This window comes from Haemaphysalis longicornis, unplaced genomic scaffold (genome assembly GCF_048455015.1).
Source record: "Haemaphysalis longicornis isolate Haplotype H1 unplaced genomic scaffold, Haemaphysalis longicornis Haplotype H1 scaffold_1, whole genome shotgun sequence".
Taxonomy (NCBI): Eukaryota; Metazoa; Arthropoda; class Arachnida; order Ixodida; family Ixodidae; genus Haemaphysalis; species Haemaphysalis longicornis.
In genome coordinates this window covers 240,394,239-240,415,827 of record NW_027526203.1, presented here as the reverse complement: position 1 = coordinate 240,415,827, position 21,589 = coordinate 240,394,239, and the positions used below count along the sequence as shown (strand labels likewise).

At 49.7% G+C, this 21,589-nt stretch overlaps 1 protein-coding gene across 1 annotated transcript in view; it reads right to left on the bottom strand.

The window, feature by feature from the left end:
* Window positions 1-21,589, bottom strand: part of LOC144143161 (eEF1A lysine and N-terminal methyltransferase-like) — a 124,070-nt gene that overhangs the window by 68,173 nt on the left and 34,308 nt on the right. Inside the window, exon 8 of the mRNA XM_077674966.1 lies at window positions 3,050-3,237. Coding sequence (XP_077531092.1) covers window positions 3,050-3,237 — 188 coding nt within the window. The remainder of the gene's footprint in view (window positions 1-3,049; window positions 3,238-21,589) is intronic.

The window sequence follows — 21,589 nt, the reverse complement described above, 5'->3', positions numbered from 1 at the left end:
ATACAGTCGAATCCCGCTACAACGAAATTGACGGGATGTGCAAAAAATTTTGTTGAAGCGAAAATTCGTTGAGGCGAAATCTGCCCCAAAACGCATGGAAGGGCAAGAAAAATGACCCCGGATATTTCCGCATCATTGGCAGCATAATAGAATGTTTAGAAAAAGGAGTGACGCGCAGTAACACCGTGTTTATTCAGATAACAAACATACCAATGGTTATCTGTTTTTTTACCAGCACGCAATGAGTGGGATACTGAGGAGGACGGGAGAGGTGAAGAAATAAAGAAATGCAGGCGCAAAGCGTACTGCTGTACAACAAGGCGTTTCCACCGAGCTGATTACTTGCAGATAGCTGCTAGGCTGTTGGAAGCCCCCCACATGCTTGTGGCAGGAACAGCGCCGTTATCTTATCCTCTGACTAGGCAGGGCAGCAATCGACCTTGGCGGGCAAGCAGCGCGCTAGCATTTCAAGCGATTGCGCGCTCGTTACTAAGATAGGATGAGGCTTGATCAAGATTAAACACGAAAACATTATTTTTGCTTTTGACTTTGAAGAATTGTAGAAGGAAAACTGCAAGGTCAACTGCTCACAACACATACATGAAGCGTTGCGCCAGCAGCAGAGCACATTTGCACAATTGCAACTGGATACGGTTCGCCAAGCTCCGGCTTGGTGAACCGGTGCTGTGCCTCGCACAAAGATAGGCAGCCACATCGTTATCACCAGCAAACAATGGCGTCCACCTATGAGTTTGTTTTTGTTTTGGGTTGCAGTGTAAGCGCACCGCACATGTTTTCGGTGAAACTAAGCGTCCTGAATGTATAAAAAGTTACAGATAGCTGGCGCTATGCTTATTTTATTGTAAATTAATTGTTCAAACCCAGCCCAGGTCATCGAAAATTTCGTTGAAGCGAAAGCAAGCCAGACAAATGGTTCGCTGTGGCGAGTACTTCGTTGCATTGACTTCTATGGCTAGCTGACGGGGAATTGGAAATATTTCGTTGAAGCGGACTTCGTTGTAGCGGGATTAGACTATACGTTTTTTTTCCCCCAGAAAAACTGTCATTTTGAGGGGGGTGCGACTTATACAAAGGTGCGACTTATAGACCGGAAAATACGGTACTTTCATGAATGGCCAGTCCTAACCTAACAATAGCAAATAGCTTTCCCACCTAAGCAGCACCTGGCTACACCAAAAGCAAATACAACAAACTGTTCTTCAATACCACCAGAAGGTAAGCAGCAGCCGATAAATAACTTATGCAGACGTCATTGGTATAACATCACTATTTTGCTTTTGACATTTTCTTAGTTCGCCAAGCTATTGAAGAGACTGTTCAAGGCTTCCGACCGTTTGTTAGTTTTGTGCAGCGCATTGCCTGCTAAGTGAACACCGTCAGCGCACGGGCTCTTGCTGTATGTGCTGGAGCAGCGCATTTGCCGTGGAATAATCCGCAGCCGCTCTGCACGTGCACGGATATGACGAGCTGTTTTCGTTACTGCAAGCAGCACGTACTGTGTGCCTCTGTGCTGCACTTTGGCAGTTCCGCCCAAGGAGGCAGCAGCGAACACCACATTTTGGTAGTGGCCTATTAAACGCGTGCAGTAGTTTACAGTGGTGCACGCAGCGCTATGCCACACGTGCTTCCGAGCTGATAGCTGAACATGCTTATCGAGATTGGATTGTCGGCAGGTGCATTCGTAGTTGGCTGCAATTACGCCTTTGCGCTGTTCGCATGTTTAACAGTAGAAGGTCACCACACCCGCACCAAAGTCAAAATCATTATTCGACCAGTCTCTACATTTCAGCTGTTAGTATATTCTAATTGGGGCACGTATTAATGGCATTTCGTGCAAGAAATCACCACCACACAGTGCAAAAACAACGTTTTCATCAGACAGCGAATATTTTCATCGGATATACCGGTGGCAGGTCGAGCACTTGTCTGCGCTGAAGCCCCTTCATATGCTTTAGAGCGACTTCAGTTTCGGCATAGGTACAGTACTACAGTGAACTAAAGTTCCTTCATCGTCTCTTTGCCAGTGAACTAGAGGAGACATAGATGGCATAAGCTGTATACTGCGTATATAAAGCGCTTGTCTGCGCTGCTGGACAGGATGATGTATGAACCTCTGGTATGTTGCCAACACACCCTTTATTCCCCGCTAAAGTTTGTAAATCTGATAAATTTTGCACCTAGTAGGGCGTTTTGGCGCAGCGTGGCGCAACTTAAACAAATTTCATGGTTTTGGCACAGCTTGACTCAGTACTAAGAAATTTTATTAAAATGACGCAATCAGCGCAGCTGTTGCAACCCTGCACTAGTGCACCAGCTGTGCCAGAGCATCGAGCGCCAATAATGCGAGCATACTTTTTTCAAATAAGGTGTGGAAATCAGCAGCGTGCAAAAAGCGAATCAGGTTCCCTTGACGGCAATTTATCAGAGCGTGAGGCAGTCGCGAACAAGCAAGTGAGAGAGGCATGCATGCAATACTGATACGCCGTGCCTAAGCTGTGCGTGTGTTTGGACAGCAGGTGCCACGCAACCAGACAGCGCAGCAGTTAGTTTTGCCCTCCACTCCCGTGGTCCATAGACCTAAGCTCATGGCTGCACATATATAAACACATTTATATAAATGTAGCAAAAACTGATTTTCACCAAGCGCAGCCCTACCCAACTTCTGCTGCAAGTCGACCCACATACTTGTAACTTCATCGATGCTCAATATGGAGGCAACCTCCATAAACACATGTGTCAATTTCGAAATCGTCTTCTCCCTAAATTCTGTAAATTCTGTGCCGTGAACCATGCATATCTCCAACGCTTTCTTACTTTCTCCAGCCATCGATAATTACTTTCAAATGCAGCAGCCATTTTGTTTCTCACAATGCAATCCCATTTGCCTCCTAACGACAATGACATAGAACCGAAGTTTACTGAAACATTCTGCCACCAGAAAGGATGGCAATGGGAGCCTTTTTTTTTTTTCCCATTTCCATGGCAAACAAACCAAGCAGCACGGCCAGCAGCATACGAAGGCTCCAACTTGCCTGGTCGGAGCTTCGCCTCTGTCTGGATGACGTGCGGCTTATCAAGGAAGATAAGGCGCCGCACGATCTCGTTGCGTTTGGTGGTGATGTCTTCGATGACGTAGGCCCCACTCAGGAAGCTGCTGCCCTGGAGCCGAATCTCACGCTGGCCAACACTCTCAGTCGTCGACAGGAAGAGCACCTTCTGCCATAGCCGAAGACAAAAAGAAAAAAAAGATATATATATATATATATATATATATATATATATATATATATATATATATATATATATAGAGAGAGAGAGAGAGAGAGAGAGAGAGAGAGAGACCGGGCAGTGTAGAATGCAATGAACCTCCCTGTGTTCTAAAGCTCTACCTGTGACTCTCAATACGTGCCACGCCTCAACCCAAAACCACCAGTGGCCACGTTTAGCTTCGATGTGAGCAGGCAGTATCACACCCCTTGGCTACATCCAACACAGGAATACAAAAGTGTCGAGAACCCAAGCAGTAACTAAAACTGGCGAAGCTGTCAACATGGACCAGCAGAAGTGAGGTTAGCAACATTAGTACCCACAATGTAGCAGAGGTTGAAGACATGTTAAGAGGAGGAAGCTGAAGGGCAATGAAAAAGAAGCTTGCTATTGGCAAAGATAGAACGCATGTACTTAATGGAGTGCTGGCACGAAAATTTTATGTCCCATTTTTACTGCTTTTATCGAGGCTTAATGGTCTGGCGAACGCTAACCCCGCTTTAAATACTTCAGCGAACGATAATTAATTACACTGAACGGCCTGAAAATCGTTTGTTTCAAATTCCCGCGCTTTCATCCCGAAAGGCACATATGATTGATTGTAGGATTTAACGCGCCGACGCAACGCAGGCGATGAGGCGCGCCGTAGTGGAGGGCTCCGGATTAATTTCGACCACCTGGGGATCTTTAACGTGGGCCGAAATCTCGTACACACGGGCGTTTCTGCTTTCCTCCTCCATCAGAAAACCGGCCGCCGCGGCCGGGAATCGAACCCGCGACCTCGTGCTCAGCAGCGCAGCGCCTTAGCCACTGAGCCACCGCGGCGGGTGAAAGGCGCATATGACAGAATCCCGGCATGACGTCACCGTTTTGTGTGGACGTCAAAACGCGGCAAAGGCTGGTGGGGGCGTTGGACCGCGCCACCGCTGGAGCTGAACGGCTGAGCTGCCTGAAGGTACTATGCCTGCCATTGCGGCGGAAATTCGATGACCGCTTTCAATAAAAGTCCCGATGGCGACTTCTATTGCGATTCCGGGCTACATTACCACTTCCTTTCCCGTGTGTAGAACTTTATTTTTGCCAACAGAGCCTTTCCTGGGCAGCGCTTATGCCTGTAGCTCTGGCTACGTGCACCCGTTTGTGAATGCGCTGGCGCCCGCTCGAAGCTCGCGGGGCCGCGTGCGTGAAGTGACATCACGATTTTTTGACGAGCACTGTCTGCGTCACTTCTTTTGGCTTCCACGGGATGATGTCACGCTGATGTCCATTAGCTGAGTGCCGCTCCGCATGCTATTCCGTCGGCGCGATAAATGAGATCCAATTAAAGTATGTTCTTCGCGTCACAGGACGCTCATATTTCAGCCAGGGTATTCTGTTGAGTAAAGGAAGCGAACTGTGCAATAATATTAATGACGAAAATTGGTGTCAGTACTCCTTTAACTCTTTTGCTACTGTTGGAAAATTTACCAATTTTTAGGGGTCCAAGAAAAATTTTTTTCCTGCTAAAAAAATTGGTTAGGCACTAATTACAGATTATTTAGCTGCCTTTCCAATAAAACCAGTTTTTAAAATGTTTTTATATATCATAGTTGTGAAAAAAAATATCAAAATCAAAATTTTTGTCCAGTTGTCGAAAAAAATGATAAAAAAGGAGTTGTGTATATCAAACCACCGGTAGTAGAAAAAAATTAGAATATAAATTTTGTAGGTAAACATTTCAAAAACACGCCCTAGAAAAAATGTCGCCTTGCGCGGAACAGTTTGTCAGATATAGAAAAAAATGTTAGCACGCACGGTGCTTGTGTCATGTGGTGAAGCCCAACCTCCAATTCAAAATGTGCAATTTCGGGTGGTTGCCTGGAATAAATCTGGCAGTTTGACATTATCAGAGGCACCAATTTGCTCCCACATAACGTAAAAACATCTTGTCAATGACTGACTTTGCATTTACAGCGAGCACAATACTTGGGACAAGCACACGATGCGGAAAAAAACATGCATGAGTTGAAATTGTCCAGTTGTCGAAAAAAATGATAAAAAAGGAGTTGTGTATATCAAACCACCGGTAGTAGAAAAAAATTAGAATATAAATTTTGTAGGGAAACATTTCAAAAACACGCCCTAGAAAAAAATGTCGCCTTGCGCGGAACAGTTAACGCCGTGGTTGATGCTTGTTGACGTTCACGGTCAGTTGTCTCTCAAAACATAAAGCTGAGCTTTATTATCATCTTCTGCTCGAAAAAACGATACAATGTGCTAGAATCGTGCCCCGCGATCTTTGGCCGAGTAGCAGTTGCGCGATGAAAAAGATCAGCACAACGAGCCTCCTCTATTGCAGCGCCACCTAACAGTTTTCAAATGAAACAGTACAAAAACTTATCAGAGACTCCGTCCGAATAGATAGTTCAACTAAGCAGCAACATTAGACACCCGGATATACCCTCGCACGGAAACGAAACTGGAAGGCGAACAGCTGGCAGTGTAAGGCCAGTTTGAAGCGCTGTCCTCGTTGGAACAGATATCTGGCGACTGGGTGTGATCTTTTGACTTGCATCTGAAGTTCTTATCGCAGAAATCGGGTTAGGGTGGGGGGAAATCAGGAACGACGTGCTTTGGATCAGTCGCGGACGCTCCAGGCGCCATGGCAGGTAGCCTTGAAGTTGTGTAACTGCGTAGTAGTGCTAAATATGAATTTCGCGATGCAGAAACGAAACCGAAACTGTTGTAAACTGTTCGCGAATGGTCCTGGGGTAAGTAAAACTACCACAGAACTTAGAACAACGTGCGCAAAGGCAATAAAACTGCCTAAAATCATAAAGTAGCTTTGCAACCAAGCACTGCTTGATATTTTCAGGCGATCTGTGGGATTATTACTGTCAGAGCGCGAACCTGACGATTGAAAATCTTTTGCTAGTTCACCATTCACGCCCTGATAGCAAAAAACAAATGCTGGTGCAGAGTAATTACGAGTGGCATGCATTCTTCGTTGGTAGCAGTGATGCGCGATGAGAACGCCCCTTTTCCCAGGGTGTCTAGCAAATTGCCTAATCCAATTTCCCTGACTTTTCCATGTTTTCCATGACCATTTTAAACAAAATTCCCTGACCTATAGGCACCATTGTGTGGAAATGGTCCGTGAAGCATATAAAAAGCATATACGAAACACATTCTATCATAAGGAAAAACACATTTGTTGCAAGTGCCCTAATTCTCAAAATGCACTTTGACTAACTTCAGTTTGAGGCTTGCTCGCCTTCCGTTACGGCTTCAGAGAGTTTATTTCTTCTTGCGAGATAGAAGCTTCAAGTAGCGCTTCGGCGAGCACCTTTTGCTTTTTTTTTTTATTGTCCTGGCTCGACATGCCAGGGTGTCTAGCAAATTGCCTAATTCAATTTCTCTGACTTTTCCATGTTTTCCATGACCATTTTAGTCAAAATTCCCTGACCTATACAACAGGCGCCATTCTATGGAAATGGTCCGTGAAGCATATAAAAAGCGAACAGAAAACACATTCTATAGTAGGGAAAAACACATTTGTTGCAAGTGCCCCGATTCTCAAATTGCATTTTGATTAACTTCAGTTCGTTCAGCTTGAGGTTTGCTTGCCTTCAGTTACGGCTTCAGGGAGTCTTGCGGGATAGAAGCTTCAAGTCGCGCTTCAGCGAGTGAGTACCTTTTGCTTTTTTTCTTGATTGTCCTGGCTCGACATGCAACGTGAACCGCATGGTGCGTTTTCACACGCGATTCGGGCGCGTCGGCATTGCGCGTGCGATTTTTTGACGCCCGCGTCGACGATTCACGCGCGCGGCAGCTTCTGCCTCGCTCAGAAAATGACGCGCGTGGCGAGCGGTAGTGGGAGGAGCCTGACGACTTGCGCCAATTTGATCTGGCGGAGCTGGCGGAGCTGGCTCCGCCAGCTCCGCCAGCTCCGCCAGCTTTGCCAGATCAAATCCTCCCTGTTCTGTGGCCAGATATGCTTTGGCTTACCACCCCGGGCAGGTATTGCATGGGCGCTTTCACTAGCAGCGCGGATGATGTTTTATAGTAACGTTTTCGCCCACGTTAAAAGCTCCTTTACCACACAAGCAACTTCGTGCGTGCCTTGCGCGGCATTTTAGAGAGCGCTTAGAAGCGGTCGCTCGAGCTCCGCGGACGAAGCCGCCGCCTTGTTGCCGCCGCCGGCAGCACCGCGCGCTGCAGAAGAAGCACCGCAGAAAACGCCGCATGCGGTTCATGCTAAACCATGTCATGTTCCTTTTTGATTATGCACTTCTGGCTCCTGATGTCATAAGAAAGAAGTTCCTTCAAGATTAGCTCCCGAAAAGCGCTGCCTTTTAAAATTCGCTTAAAAAAAAGCGCGTTGTGCGTGTGATTTGGGCACCACACACATCGTCCCTCTGCGCAAGTGCACCCAGCAACCTAGCTGCGTGAACCACACGCAGTTCCTGCACGCGATTCGTGCGCGGTATTTTCACGGCCGCATCGACGATTTCGTGCATGCGGTGGCTCCTTTCCTGCACAAGTAAGTTTGTGCCTTGAGTAGCATTTTAAGATTGTAATAAGCGGTAAAAGCGGCCGTTGGAGCTACTGCACTACTTTGCGACCGGTGCTGCCGCCATGTTGCCGGTGCCTGCCGCTCGGCACACACCGTGCCGAGAAAACGTTTCATGCGGATCACGCTTTCGTCGCCCGCGACCATGTTGCGTTCGTGTATCTTCTTGGGGGACTCCAACACTGGTTTCCCCGATTCTAAAACAATGTGGGCAGGCCCCGAAGTGGTTTTCCCTGGCTAGTACTACTTTATTGAAAAATTCCCTGACAAATCCCTGACTTTTCCCAGTGGTTCAAAATGCCCTGACTTTTCCCGGTTTTCCCGGTCGCTAGACACCCTGCATGCAACATGAACCGCATGGTGCGTTTTTGCACGCGATTCGGGCGCGGCAGCTTCTGCCTCGCTCAGAAAATGACGCGCGTCGCGTGAGGCAGTGAGAGGAGCCTGCCGACCTGCGCCAATGGAGAGCCGCACGCCTCATGGCGGCAGTTTCGAAGCTCTCGAAACAGCCGGATGGCCCCGCCACAGATGTTTAGGCTTACCACCCCGGCAGGTATTGCATGGGTGCTTTCACTAGCGGCGCGGATGATGTTTTATAGTACCGTTTTCGCCCACATTATAAGCTCCCTTACCTCACAAGCAACTTCGTACGTGCCTTGTGTGGCATTTTAGAGATCGCTTAGAAGCGGTCGCTCGAGCTCCCGTTACCACTTCGCGGTCGAAGCCGCCGCCATGTTTCCGCTGCCGGAAGCACCGCGCGCAGCATGCAGGCGGTTCGGCGGCAGCGTCAGAGTGTCTGTGACGTGCGCGGCACATCTTCGCGAGCAGAAAACGCCCCATGCGGTTCACGCTAAACCATGTCATGTTCCTTTTTGATTAGGTAATTCTGGCTCCTGATGTCATAAGATTGAAGTTTTTTCAAGATTAGCTCCCAAAAAGCGCTGACTTTTAAAATTTGCTGGAAAAAAAGCGCGCTGTGCGTGCGATTTGGGCACCACCTACATCGCCCCACTGCGCAAGTGCAACCAGCAACCTAAGTCAGCTGCGAGCTGCGTGAACCGCACGGCGAGTTTCTGCACGCGATTCGTGCCGGGATTTTCACGGCCGCGTCGACGATTTCGTGCCTGCGGTGGCTCCTTTCCTGCACAAGCACGTGCGTTTGTGCCTTGAGTAGCATTTTAAAGAGCGGTTAGAAGTGGTCGTTGGAGCTACCGCACTACTCCGCGGCCGGTGCAGCCGCCATGTTGCCGGCGCCTGCCGCTCGGCACGCACCATGCGGGTGGTTTTCGCGGCGGCGTCAGCGCGCCTCAGGCGTGCGCGGCACGTTTTCGCTTGCAGAAAAACCAGAAAACGTTTCATGCAGTTCACGCTTTCGTCACACGCGTATGTGTTGCGTTCGGTAACTTCTTGGGGGCCCGCAACACTGGTTTCCCGTACTCTGAAACTGTGGGCAGGCCCCGAAATGGTTTTCCCTGACTGGTACTACTTGATTGAAAAATTCCCTGACAATTTCCTGACTTTTCCCGGTGGCGCAAAATTCCTTGACTTTCCCCTGTTTTCCCGGTCGCTAGACACCCTGTTTTCCACACCCAGGTGATTCAAAAGCATGTTAAAAATCGCGTTTTCGTTGCAAAAATAAAAACAAAACAGTTTTCAAAGGCCATTTTTTGATCTAACTCTGAACAGCTTTACTTGTTTGAGCAATGCCTGGAATGCTATGAAAGGGCGCTCCTAAAGTATCGATCAAATTGATCGATTTTGAATAGGCATGGTAGCGAAAGAGTTAAGAGAAAATGGATGAGATAACGAAAGTAGCAGGGAGGTTCTATGCCGAGTAGCATGGTAGCAACATTAGGCCAGGGGAAAGCATTGAAAGGATTAACTTGGATTGCAAGGTTCCAATAGTAGCTAAAGATGAGGTATTCTCTTTCTACAGATTTTGCAGGTTACTGCTGCGGTACCCGGCACCGGCTTTTCATCAGTTACGACACAGCAAAACAGGAAGGTCAACGAAGCAACTCTATTGCTACCCAAAAACTCCCACCTCCCCTCGCGGGAACCCCTGTGTAGATGCGACGCATAGGCAAAGCGGCGAAGGGAGCGCGTTTTATAGCGCGCATAACGTTGAGGGGACTGCGTAAGCCGGTCCCAGTCGATGACGATGTTGATGTACTTGTAAAGCGGTGTGGACTCTAGGTGTTTGAGCCAAGCGTGGATGTTGCTTCGCCGGAGAACGGCACACCGGTTATATGTGCAGCGCGCCCGAAGGAGAGGAAACCGCAGAAGAGAGAGTACTGCACATGCGCCGGCCCCAGCGCGTCTGCCGCGGCTATGATGCAACGTGCCGCGGCTATGACGCAACACAATCCACTTTAGTCCAATCCAATCCAAAGCCAATCCAATCGAATCCAATCCAATGTCCCTCGCGAGAGAGTGTTCGCTATCGGAGAGTAGAGGGGGTGAGCGGAGGAGAGCGCAGCTGGCGCGGCGAGGAGAATGGGGGAGGGGCGGACAACGCCGACGACGCCGACAACGACGCCGGAGGGACAAGGCGAGTGAATGAGATGCTCTGCATCTAAAAGTGCGGCTGCGCGTCAACGTCTACACGATGCAGCAGTGGAGGCAGGAATATGCCTTGCCTCCTCGTTTGAAGACAGCGACATGTGCCTGATTGGTGACCCTGACGTCATTGGTCGCTATTTTGGATCGTATCGTCACGTGACGCCAGCCTACTTAAGCAGCTTGTTTGCCCGGCTCTGCTGGGTTTCGGTGCTGACATGAGGACCGCACGCTTACGGCTCCTCTTTCTACAGGTTGGTGAATTTTACCGTTATAAACGAATGCCCATGCGCTCAAGGTCGGTACCGAAACCCAGAGTCTGCTTGTATGAACATTGTAAATAGTCTCGGTAGTGTGTATACCATGTACATTGTACAGATGTATAACAGAGGCAAGATTACTGTTAGCTGGTGATGTTGAAGTTAATCCCGGGCCTATAAATAAGCAAAGAGAGCAGGAGCTTATCGAAACCATGCGACGTATACCTAAAATAATAGAAGACCAACAAATAATAGTAAAAGAACTTAGGGAGCTAATGAATCACCAGAAATCACTTCAAGAAAAAATTGATAAACTGGCATCAAAACTGGAAGGTTTGATTGAAGCGACTTCCGTAAAAACTACCGAACAGCTTCAAGCTCAGAACTGCCAGTTGTATGATGCCATGCGTAACGTAATACACAAGCAGGACGATTTAGAAAACCTGTCACGCAGGAATAATTTACTTTTCTTTGGTTTGAGCAATGCTGATAAAGAAACCTGGGTGAATGAGAGGCGAAAGTTATCTCTTTATGCGCAGAAAAACTAAAAGTGCCGGTGAGTCCTGCTTCAATTGCCACAGGATAGGAAAGTGCGCTGAAGGAAAACTAAGGCCAATCATTGTTAGATTTGCTCAGTTTAAAGATAAACAGCGAGTACTATCTGCGGCTTCGAAGCTGAAGGGTACTGACTTTTCATTAAGCGAAGATTTCTCAAAAACTGTGCGCATTTCCAGAAGCAAATTGGTAGCATTTGCGCGTGAAAGAAATGCCAAGATAACCCTAAAGTACGACAAGCTAACCATGGATGGTAAAACATATTTCTGGGATGCATCAGGCAGCACTGTTCGAGAATGTGATTCGAGTAGTCGAACAGCACTAGTTAGGCAGAGTGAGTTGAGCAATGAAGCTAGTTTTGTTGACCAAAAGGGCAATCAGTAGCAACCATTGCCCGCTGCTTCGCAAACATGCCGACTAAGTCCGCGTGCATCTGATCACCTGTCAATCATCGTAGTTAATTGTCGAAGTCTCAAAAATAGGTCTACCAAATTTACTGCACTGTTGAGCATGTTGCAGCCGGATGTTGTTATTGGTACACAGTCCTGGTTGAACTCTGATATAACTAGTGCTGAGGTCTTTCCTTCGGGATTCACAGTCTATCGGAGGGACAGAGATGCTCGGGGAGGTGGTGTATTTATTCTGGTTAACGACATTATCGACAGTGTACCCATTAATAATTTTGACAGTGTCTCGGAATCGGTATGGTGCAGACTAAACGTATCACATAGAAACAGTCTTGTATTTGGCTCTTTTTATAGATCACCCAGTTTTAATAGTATCAAACCATTTTGTAGTTTATCGAGAACGTTATCAGTTTTCGCATGGGAAAAAGTAATACCGTTAAACCTCGATGTAACGAAGTCGGTAAAATTCGTAATTTACTTCGTTACATTAAAATTTCGCTACATTGAAATTCGCGGTTATAATGAAGTGTTCATCCCGTGAAGCGTTTCCTGAAAAAGAAAACGTGGCGCGCATACACGGCCGGCGCACTGTTTCTGTTTCTATCGGTGCTTAATCGTCTATGCGGGCATCAGCGTGATCCGCATGGAGCGTTTTCTTCCCGCAAAAACGCGTCCCGCAAGCCACAGGCGCGTTGACGCAGCCGCGGAGACCACCCGCGCGATGCGGGTAGCTCCAGCGACCGATTCCAACCGCTCGCTGAAACGCAACTCGAGGGGCAAACGAGAGGGGTATGCGAGAAAAAAAGCGGATAACGTGGGCGAAATTTTCAATGTAAAACGTCATTCGCGCCGCTTACGAGAGCGCCCATCAAATATCCTTCGCGGTGGCCTTATCGCCTAGCCAGCCGGCATCCCCGAGCGCTTCGAAGCTCCCGCCATAGGGTGCGCGCCTCCCCATTGGCGAAACCATGGCGAAACTGGTCAGGCTCCTCCCACTGCCGCGCGCAGCGCGAGTCACTTCCCGCCGCCGGCACGCAATCGCGGACGCCGGTGTGAAAAAAAAAACGCGCGTGCAAGGCTCATAAAGATTCACAAATGCTTGCTGGGACGACGAAACCCAACAAGCATGAGCGAACTCGAACGAAGTGCAAAGCGGCGGCTTGCGGCGGCGGCGGCAACGCCAGAGGCGATTAGGCTTACCACCGCGGAGGATATTTGATGGGCGCTTTCGTAACAGCGCGTGTCACGTTTTACAATGAAAGTTTTGCCCACGTTATCCGCTTTTTTTCTCGCATGCCCCTCTCATAGCCCCTCGAGTTGCGTTTCAGCGAGAGGTTAGAAGCGGTCGCTGGAGCTACCCGCATCGCGCGGGTGGTCTCCGCGGCTGCGTCAGCGCGCCTGTGGCTTGCGGGGCGCGTTTTGCGTTTTTGCAGGGAGAAAACGCTGCGTGCGGTTCACGCTGATGCCGATTAAGCCGTAGACGATTAAGCTCCGACAGAAACAGTGCGCCAGCCGTGTATGCACGCCACGCAGTTTGTAGGCAAGGGACTTAATCAAAGACTCCGTGGCTGGCTGCATCCGCGGCATTGGGCGACCCGTGTCGCCGTTCGCGTTTTATTGGGACCCCATTTCGGCGCTTGCGTCTCCCAAAATCTACTTCTACAACTTAAATATCGTGCCTCGTTCGCCATGAAACTTCGTTACATTGAAATTCCGGCAAACGGGACTTCATTACACAGAGGGTCAAAATACATGGTGTGCATACACTTGAAGTTACAAAAAATTCCGTGGTTCGTTACATCGAGGGTTTCGTTACATTGAAGTTCGTTACATCTAGGTTTAACTGTATTAGGGGGTGACTTCAACATGCCAGAGGCTGAATGGAACGAACGTTTACCGGTTGAAAGCAGCCGAAACACGCTTCACACCGCCTTTTACGAACTAATTCAAGTCTATGGACTACATCAGTTTGTTGATTTACCAACCCGTTTTGGTACTACTGCGGGAGGTAACGTATTAGATCTACTGTTCGCTAATGGTACTGATTTAGTCGAGTCTATTACAATAATCCCAGGCATCAGCGATCATGAAGTTGTGCTTGGTTCCATTGTTTGTGAAAGACCTGTGTGCAGTAAGCAGCGTCCGCGGAAAGTGTACATGTACGACAGAGGTAATTATGACGCAATAAACAACGAACTTGACTCTTTCTTTCCGACTTTTTTAGATCAAAGTTGTCACACTAATATGAACAATTTGTGGGCGCTTTTTAAAGAAAAGCTACTTGATTTTATTAATATGTATATACCGTCCAGAGTGTTGTCGGGGAAACAGCGGTCTGAAAAACCTTGGATTAATGCTAAGCTCCGTTCCTCAATAAAAGCAAAATCACGGGTATTCAAAAAGTACCAAAAATCAGGCCATTTTGCCCTCTACCCTAAGCTAAACTCGATGAATAAAAAACTTAAGAAGGAACTATGGCAAGCGAAGCATGCGTACTTGTCAGGTCTAGCTGATAAAATCAAAACAAATCCAAAAGAAGTTTGGCGATATATAAAGAGTAGTAAAAAAGACGGCAATGCAATTCCGGTCATAATAAATGATAATAAATTGGTCAAAGATGAAGTAGGTAAAGCTGAATGCTTTAGTAAGTACTTTCATTCTGTATTTAACACACAACCAACTTAGTGTAGTACCTGGATATTTCATACACTTGCCCAACATGGACGAAATCGTTATAACTGAACCAGGTGTACGTGCTCCGCTGGATAACCTGAACCCACATTCTGCAAATGGTCCTGATGGTATATCTAACCATGTACTGAAGCGTTGCACATCTGCTATTTCTCCCTTCCTAGTAATACTCTTTAATAAATCACTGCATGATGCAATGTTACCAAAGGATTGGAAATTGGCTAACATAACTCCCATTCACAAAGAAGGTGATAAAGGAAACGTACACAATTATCGGCCGCTGTCCTTAACATCAGTTTGTTGTAAGACTTTAGAGCATATAATTTATTCGGGCCAAATGAAACATCTCCAGGATAATGATTTCTTCACAGCTACGCAGCACGGCTTTCGCTCCGGATTATCTTGCACAACCCAATTAAAGGGACACTGAAGTGATATGTAAACATTGCGGGATTACTAGCGCACATAGTAGTCCATAGTCCCAAGGCCATGCTTCGACCACTCTGGGCGCGTTTACGCGATTTTATTTAGTAGAAAAATTAATTCGAAAATGCTGTCCTCCTCTCTTTATGCTCGCCCATTTTCTGTGGCGTTTACGTGCGACGTCGGGAGGAGCCGAGCTCGCAATTGGCTGCGCTACTGCACGGCTCCCCGGCCTTCAGACAGAGTCAGTCGGCCTCGCGTTTCGTCTGCCGGCCGCCGACGGGTGGTCGCAATTCGTTCGCTCAGTCGAAACGAAACCAGGACACGTTTGTGAATGGAAGAATCTGCCTTTCTTTACTTGGTTAGTTTGTACACTGTATCTAGCTCCAAGTCAAGGTCGCTTCACACAAGCGCACATGCGACGCTTCGCTGACTGGTACGCCCGTAGGAAAATATAAGGCCTCTTGAAGGCGGGAGAAGCGTCAGCGAAGTCAATATAGGTACTAAGGAAATAAAATCAACTGATATTTTTACCGTACAGCGTAAAACTAGGGTGCGGGAAGCACTTTTTTGCGCTGGGCGAACACGCACAGCGGTCAGCAGCACGACTACGCATCTCCGAACGCTTTTTCGTCTAGGAAATGCAATTGCTAGACGTGATATTGTCGCGAAGACAAGGACGATGCAGTTGTCTTGAATGAGAAACACGTTTATTGGAGCGAACTTGTGCTCCCCTACCAACTCAAAAGAATACAGAGGCGGCGAAGCAGCGGTCAACAAAGTGACTTGCGTCGGCGAGTGTCGTCGAATCGAATGCCCCGGCGTCTGCTCTGCAGGCTTTTATCTTTCGGCGCGCGTGGTTCTGGAACCGTCGATTCACATCGAGAACATTGTAGATGCAAGAAGATTATTCCGGGATGTTCACGTTAAATCAGAATGCTCTCCCTATCAGAACAGATAACACATGCGGCACAGAAAGAAAGAATGGAACACGCGCTTCCCTTGGCGCAGAGATAACACAGACCGGCGCAGCCGGGCGTTAAAAGCAAAACACAAATAAACAAACCCAATGTATGGTTCGCGGCATTACCCCCCCTCTAAGGGTGCATCGACCCGATGCTAACATAAGCGACAGTCCAAAAATAAAAATAAAATTCATTATCGACCGTAGAAAGGTTTTAAGCGAACCACGTGGACGACTTCGGGCCGCGTGCGTCGTCGTGATGTTCCGGAATCACCATCGGGGATCACCTCGTAGGTAAGTTGGCCGACACGTCGTAGAATCTGGTAGGGTCCGAAATACCGTCGCAGGAGCTTCTCACTGAGTCCGCGTCGTCGGATGGGAGTCCAAACCCACACACGATCCCCTGGTTGGTACTCGGCGTCTCGGCGTCGGAGGTTGTAGCGGCCCGCATCCACCAGCTGCTGGTCCGTTATACGAACTCGAGCGAGCTGGCGGGCCTCCTCCGCACGTTGAAGATATCCGTGGACGTCGGCGTTGAGGTCGTCGTCTTCTACATGCGGAAGCATGGCGTCGAGCATCGTAGTCGGCCTTCTACCGTAGACAAGCTCGAACGGTGTCAGCTGCGTCGTCTCCTGGATAGCCGTGTTGTACGCAAACGTGACATACGGGAGCACTTCGTCCCAAGTCTTATGTTCAACGTCAACGTACATTGACAGCATATCTGCGATTGTCTTGTTCAGACGTTCTGTTAGTCCGTTCGTTTGGGGGTGGTACGCCGTCGTTCTTCGGTGATCCGTGTTGCTGTAGCGTAATACTCCTTGCATCAGCTCCGCAGTAAATGCCGTTCCACGGTCTGTGATTAGGACTTCTGGGGCTCCATGTCGCAGCACAACTTGGCTTACAAAGAACTTCGCCACTTCTTGTGCAGTCCCCCTCGGAAGAGCGGCGGTCTCTGCGTAGTGGGTCATGTAGTCTGTCGCTACGACAATCCACTTGTTCTGTGATCGTGACGTAGGGAACGGGCCTAAAAGGTCCATTCCAATCTGTTGAAATGGTCTCGAAGGAACGGCGACCGGTTGCAGAAGTCCGGCGGGTCTTGTCGGCGGTGTTTTTCGTCGCTGGCAGTCACGGCAGCTCCGGACGTAGTGGGTGACGTCAGAGGTAAGGCCGGGCCAGTAGTACCTCGCCTTGATTTTTCCAATAGTGCGGGCTATGCCAAGATGTCCAGAAGACGGGTCGTCGTGGCACGCTTCCAAAATTTCGTCACGAAGGTCCGCAGGGATGACGAGAAGGTAATTCGCTCTTGTTCCGGGGCTGAAATTCTTCTTCACGAGGACGGAGTTTCTGAGGCTGAATGCTGGTAAGCCGCGTTTGAAGGTCCTAGGAACGGCAACGTTGCATCCCTCGAGGTACTCGATTATGACGCGTAAGTCGGGGTCGGCACGCTGCTGGGCGGCTAGGTCGCTCTCCGTCACGATCCCGAAGAACGCGCTGTCTTCATCAGCGTCTTGTGGTGGTGGGTCGACGGGGGCGCGGGACAGGCAGTCGGCGTCGGAGTGTTTCCTGCCGGATTTATAAACGACTGTAACGCCGAACTCCTGCAGGCGCAAGCTCCACCGCCCAAGACGGCCGGAGGGGTCCTTCAAATTGGCGAGCCAACACAGCGCATGGTGGTCTGTTACAACCTTGAATGGCCTTCCATACACGTCTGGGCGAAATTTTGAAATCGCCCATATAATAGCCAGGCACTCTTTCTCAGAGGCAGAATAGTTTTTCTCCTCCTTCGACAGACCACGGCTGGCATAGGCGATTACCCTTTCGCAGCCGCTTTTCTTTTGGACAAGGACGGCACCCAAGCCTATATCACTGGCGTCCGTGTGCATTTCCGTTTCGGCATTTTCGTCGAAATGAGCGAGCACGGGCGGGCTTTGCAGGCGTTTTTGCAGCTCGCAGAATGCTTTTTCTTGGTCGTTTTCCCAGCTGAAAGGGGTGCTATCTTTCGTCAAGCGCGTGAGTGGCTCTGCAATGCGTGCGAAGTTTGCGACGAAGCGCCGGTAGTATGCGCACAGCCCGAGAAATCTTCGCACGCCCTTCTTGTCTCTCGGCCTTGGGAAGTTCGCAATGGCTGAAGTTTTTGCCGGGTCAGGTAGGACTCCCGCGGCGTTGACGACGTGGCCCAAGAACTTGAGTTCCCCGTATGCGAAACGGCACTTTTCAGGCTTCAGCGTCAACCCCGACGTACGAATGGCCTCGAGTACAGACTCCAACCTTGCAAGGTGTTCGTCGAAAGTCCGGGCGAATACCACTACGTCGTCGAGGTATACGAGGCAGGTGTGCCACTTAAGGCCAGCTAGCACAGTGTCCATGACTCTTTGAAACGTCGCTGGTGCTGTGCACAGCCCAAACGGCATCACCTTGAACTCGTATAGGCCGTCTGGGGTTATAAATGCAGTCTTCTCTCGGTCTCTCTCGTCCACTTCAATTTGCCAGTAGCCGGTCTTCAGGTCCATCGATGAGAAGTACTTCGCGTGGCAGAGGTGGTCGAGGGCGTCGTCGATTCAGGGGAGGGGGTACACGTCCTTTTTCGTGAATTTGTTCAGTCGCCGGTAGTCAACACAAAACCTTAATGTGCCGTCTTTTTTCTTTACGAGTACGACGGGCGCAGCCCAGGGGCTTTTCGATGGCTGTATAATGTCGTCGCTGAGCATGTCGTCGACTTGAGTCCGGATGGCTTCCCGTTCGTGTGAAGAGACGCGGTACGGTGACTGTCGGGTAGGTCGGGCTCCATCTTCGGTTATTATTCGGTGCTTCGCTAGAGGGGTCTGACGTAGTTTTGCGCTCGACGAAAAACATTCGCTATAGCGATGCAGCAAAGCCAATAATTTGTTCCGTTGTTCTTGCGGTAGCGCCGGATTCACGTCGAAGGGCTGCGGGAGCTTGGAGGTTTCTACGGGTGTGCGTTCAAAGTCGGTGACCGCGATCACGTCACTTGCTTCTTGCGCTTCTTCGAGGAATGCAATTGCTGCGCCCTTGTTTAAATGCTGGTACTCCTCGGTGAAATTAGTAACCAGAATGTGGGATTGGTGTTCCTTGAAGCGCGCAATGCCTCTTGCGACCGACACACCACGGTCGAGAAGCACCCTTTGATCAGTGTCTACGATAGCGTCGACGTCAGGAGCAGCATCTTCACAGTAGACTGCGACCATCAAGCTTGCGCGGGGTGGCAGGGTGACATGATCATCGGCAATCCTTACAGCAGCCCGTCGTTCGGCGTTCGGTTCCGGCGTCATGGAGTGATTGGGGGAAAAAGTTATTGACTTGGTCTGCAGATCGATTATTGCACCGTTGTCCATCAAAAAGTCCATTCCAAGAATTACGTCGCGGGAGCAGTTAGGCAGAATGACGAACGCCGCAGGGTACGTTGTGCCGTCTATGGTGACGCGCGATGTACACGTTCCACTTGGCGTCACGAGGTGGCCTCCTGCTGTGCGTATGTGCGGACCGTCCCATCTGGTCATAACTTTCTTCAGTTTAGACGCAAATGGTCCGCTCATTACCGAATAGTCAGCTCCCGTGTCTACGAGGGCGACTACGTCAAAGCCGTCGATGGACACCTTGACGTCAGATGCAGTCTTCCTCGAGTTCCGGGTTCGTCGGGGCGTCGTATCTCTGCTTGTACGTGTTGACGGTCGGGCAGTGTGCATCGTCGTTGTCGTCGTCTTCTCAACGGACGTCTTGGTCAGGTCGGGTACGCGTCGCGACGTGTAGCTGTCGTCGTGTTCAGGAGTCTCATTAGGGCTAGGTCGGGTCGTCGGGATGAGGGCATGTCGTGAATGATGGTCTTCAGCGAGTCGCTGCGTCGTTGGAGGGTTTTCATTTTTCTGCCGTTGTGCAACTTTACCTCCCGAAGTTGCTGCTTTTAGTTTCCCCCGCGTGGGCTGGGGGACCTTCCACGTGAGAAGTCAGCAGTGCTGCGGCGGTTCGGTGACTGAGACGGGTAGGGCGACGGTGAACGGTTGAAGCGGGCTGGTCCTCGGTTGGTGTTGGAGAGGTATTCTTCGATCTCAGCAGGGCGCTGGCCGTATCGGGGGCGTGGGGCGTCGACGGAGAACCCTCGCAAACCGAGCCTCTTGTAGGGACAGCGACAGTAGATGTGGTCGGCCTCTCCGCAGTGGTAGCACAGCGGGCGATTATCGGGCGTTCGCCACACGTCGGTCTTCCTTGGCGTCTGGTATTGGTCTACAGGGCGTCGGGCGGGCGGCGTTGGACGGCGGTATGACTCGGCCTCTTGACGACGGGTTGGAGCAGGGCGGGGTTGACGAACAGCCGAGGAGTAGGTCATGGCTTGTGGTTCGCGGGGTGCTTCCGACGGCGTAGAAGTTCCCAGTGCGTTTTGGACTTCTTCTCGGATTACGTCGGTCAGGGAAGCCACTTGAGGTTGTGGCGTCGTTGGAAAAAGCTTCCGAAGCTCCTCCCTGACCACTGCTCGGATGGTCTCTCGTAATGTATCGGAGCTTCCATTTGCAGCACCGATGGTCTCCGAGAACAGCGCGTTGACAGGGCGGTCGTACTGCCTCGTTCGAATTTCTAGCGTCTTCTCCATCGCGGCCGCCTCAGACGCGAATTCGGCCACTGTCTTCGGAGGGTTACGGACTAGACAAGCAAAAAGCTCTTGCTTCACTCCTCGCATTAGAAACCTGAGCTTCTTTTCCTCGGTCATTTCAGGGTCCACACGACGAAAAAGTCGCTTCATCTCCTCAACGAAAATCACGACTCCTTCGTTGGGGTGCTGCGTTCGAGTTTCAAGCAAAAGCGCAGCTCGCTCTTTTCTCACCACGGTAGTGACGGTCTTAAGGAACTCCCTCTTGAATTGAGTCCAGTCGGTCAAAGAGCTCTCATGGTTCTCGAACCAAGTTCGAGCAGCATCTTCTAAGTAAAAGAAGACATGCCGGAAAGTTTCTTCGTCGTCCCACCTGTTGAAGATGCGGACGCGCTCCAACTTCTCCAACCATTCTTCGGGGTCTTCAGCGGGGGCTTCCCGGAACGATGGCAGTTTTCGGGGCTGCTGCAGGATGATTGGCGACGTTGTTTCTTGCACCATGGTGTTGGTTGCAGCGTTCCTTCTCTTGGGCCCTTCTGGCAGAAGACCGAACTCGGGTAGCAACCCTTGCAGTCGGGGGCTTTCTCTGGTTGGACTGGCTTGGCGGCTTCGAGATGTCGTAGAGGGCATAAAGGCTTAGTACCCCGCACCTCCACCAGATGTCGCAAAGACAAGGACGATGCAGTTGTCTTGAATGAGAAACACGTTTATTGGAGCGAACTTGTGCTCCCCTACCAACTCAAAAGAATACAGAGGCGGCGAAGCAGCGGTCAACAAAGTGACTTGCGTCGGCGAGTGTCGTCGAATCGAATGCCCCGGCGTCTGCTCTGCAGGCTTTTATCTTTCGGCGCGCGTGGTTCTGGAACCGTCGATTCGCATCGAGAACATTGTAGATGCAAGAAGATTATTCCGGGATGTTCACGTTAAATCAGAATGCTCTCCCTATCAGAACAGATAACACATGCGGCACAGAAAGAAAGAATGGAACACGCGCTTCCCTTGGCGCAGAGATAACACAGACCGGCGCAGCCGGGCGTTAAAAGCAAAACACAAATAAACAAACCCAATGTATGGTTCGCGGCAATATATTGTGGAAACTTGGGGGATGCTTACTGCACGAGCGCAAAACAACAAATAGTCACCTAAGTTGCTTGAAATGCCGAAACTAAATAAAAGTGTAAACTGGTTATACAATATATACCTTATATTACCGGGGTCAGCAGAGTTTGCCCCGTAGCCGAGTAGGCTGGAGCGCTAGGTATATCATCGGAAATGTTTTGCATGTCGCGA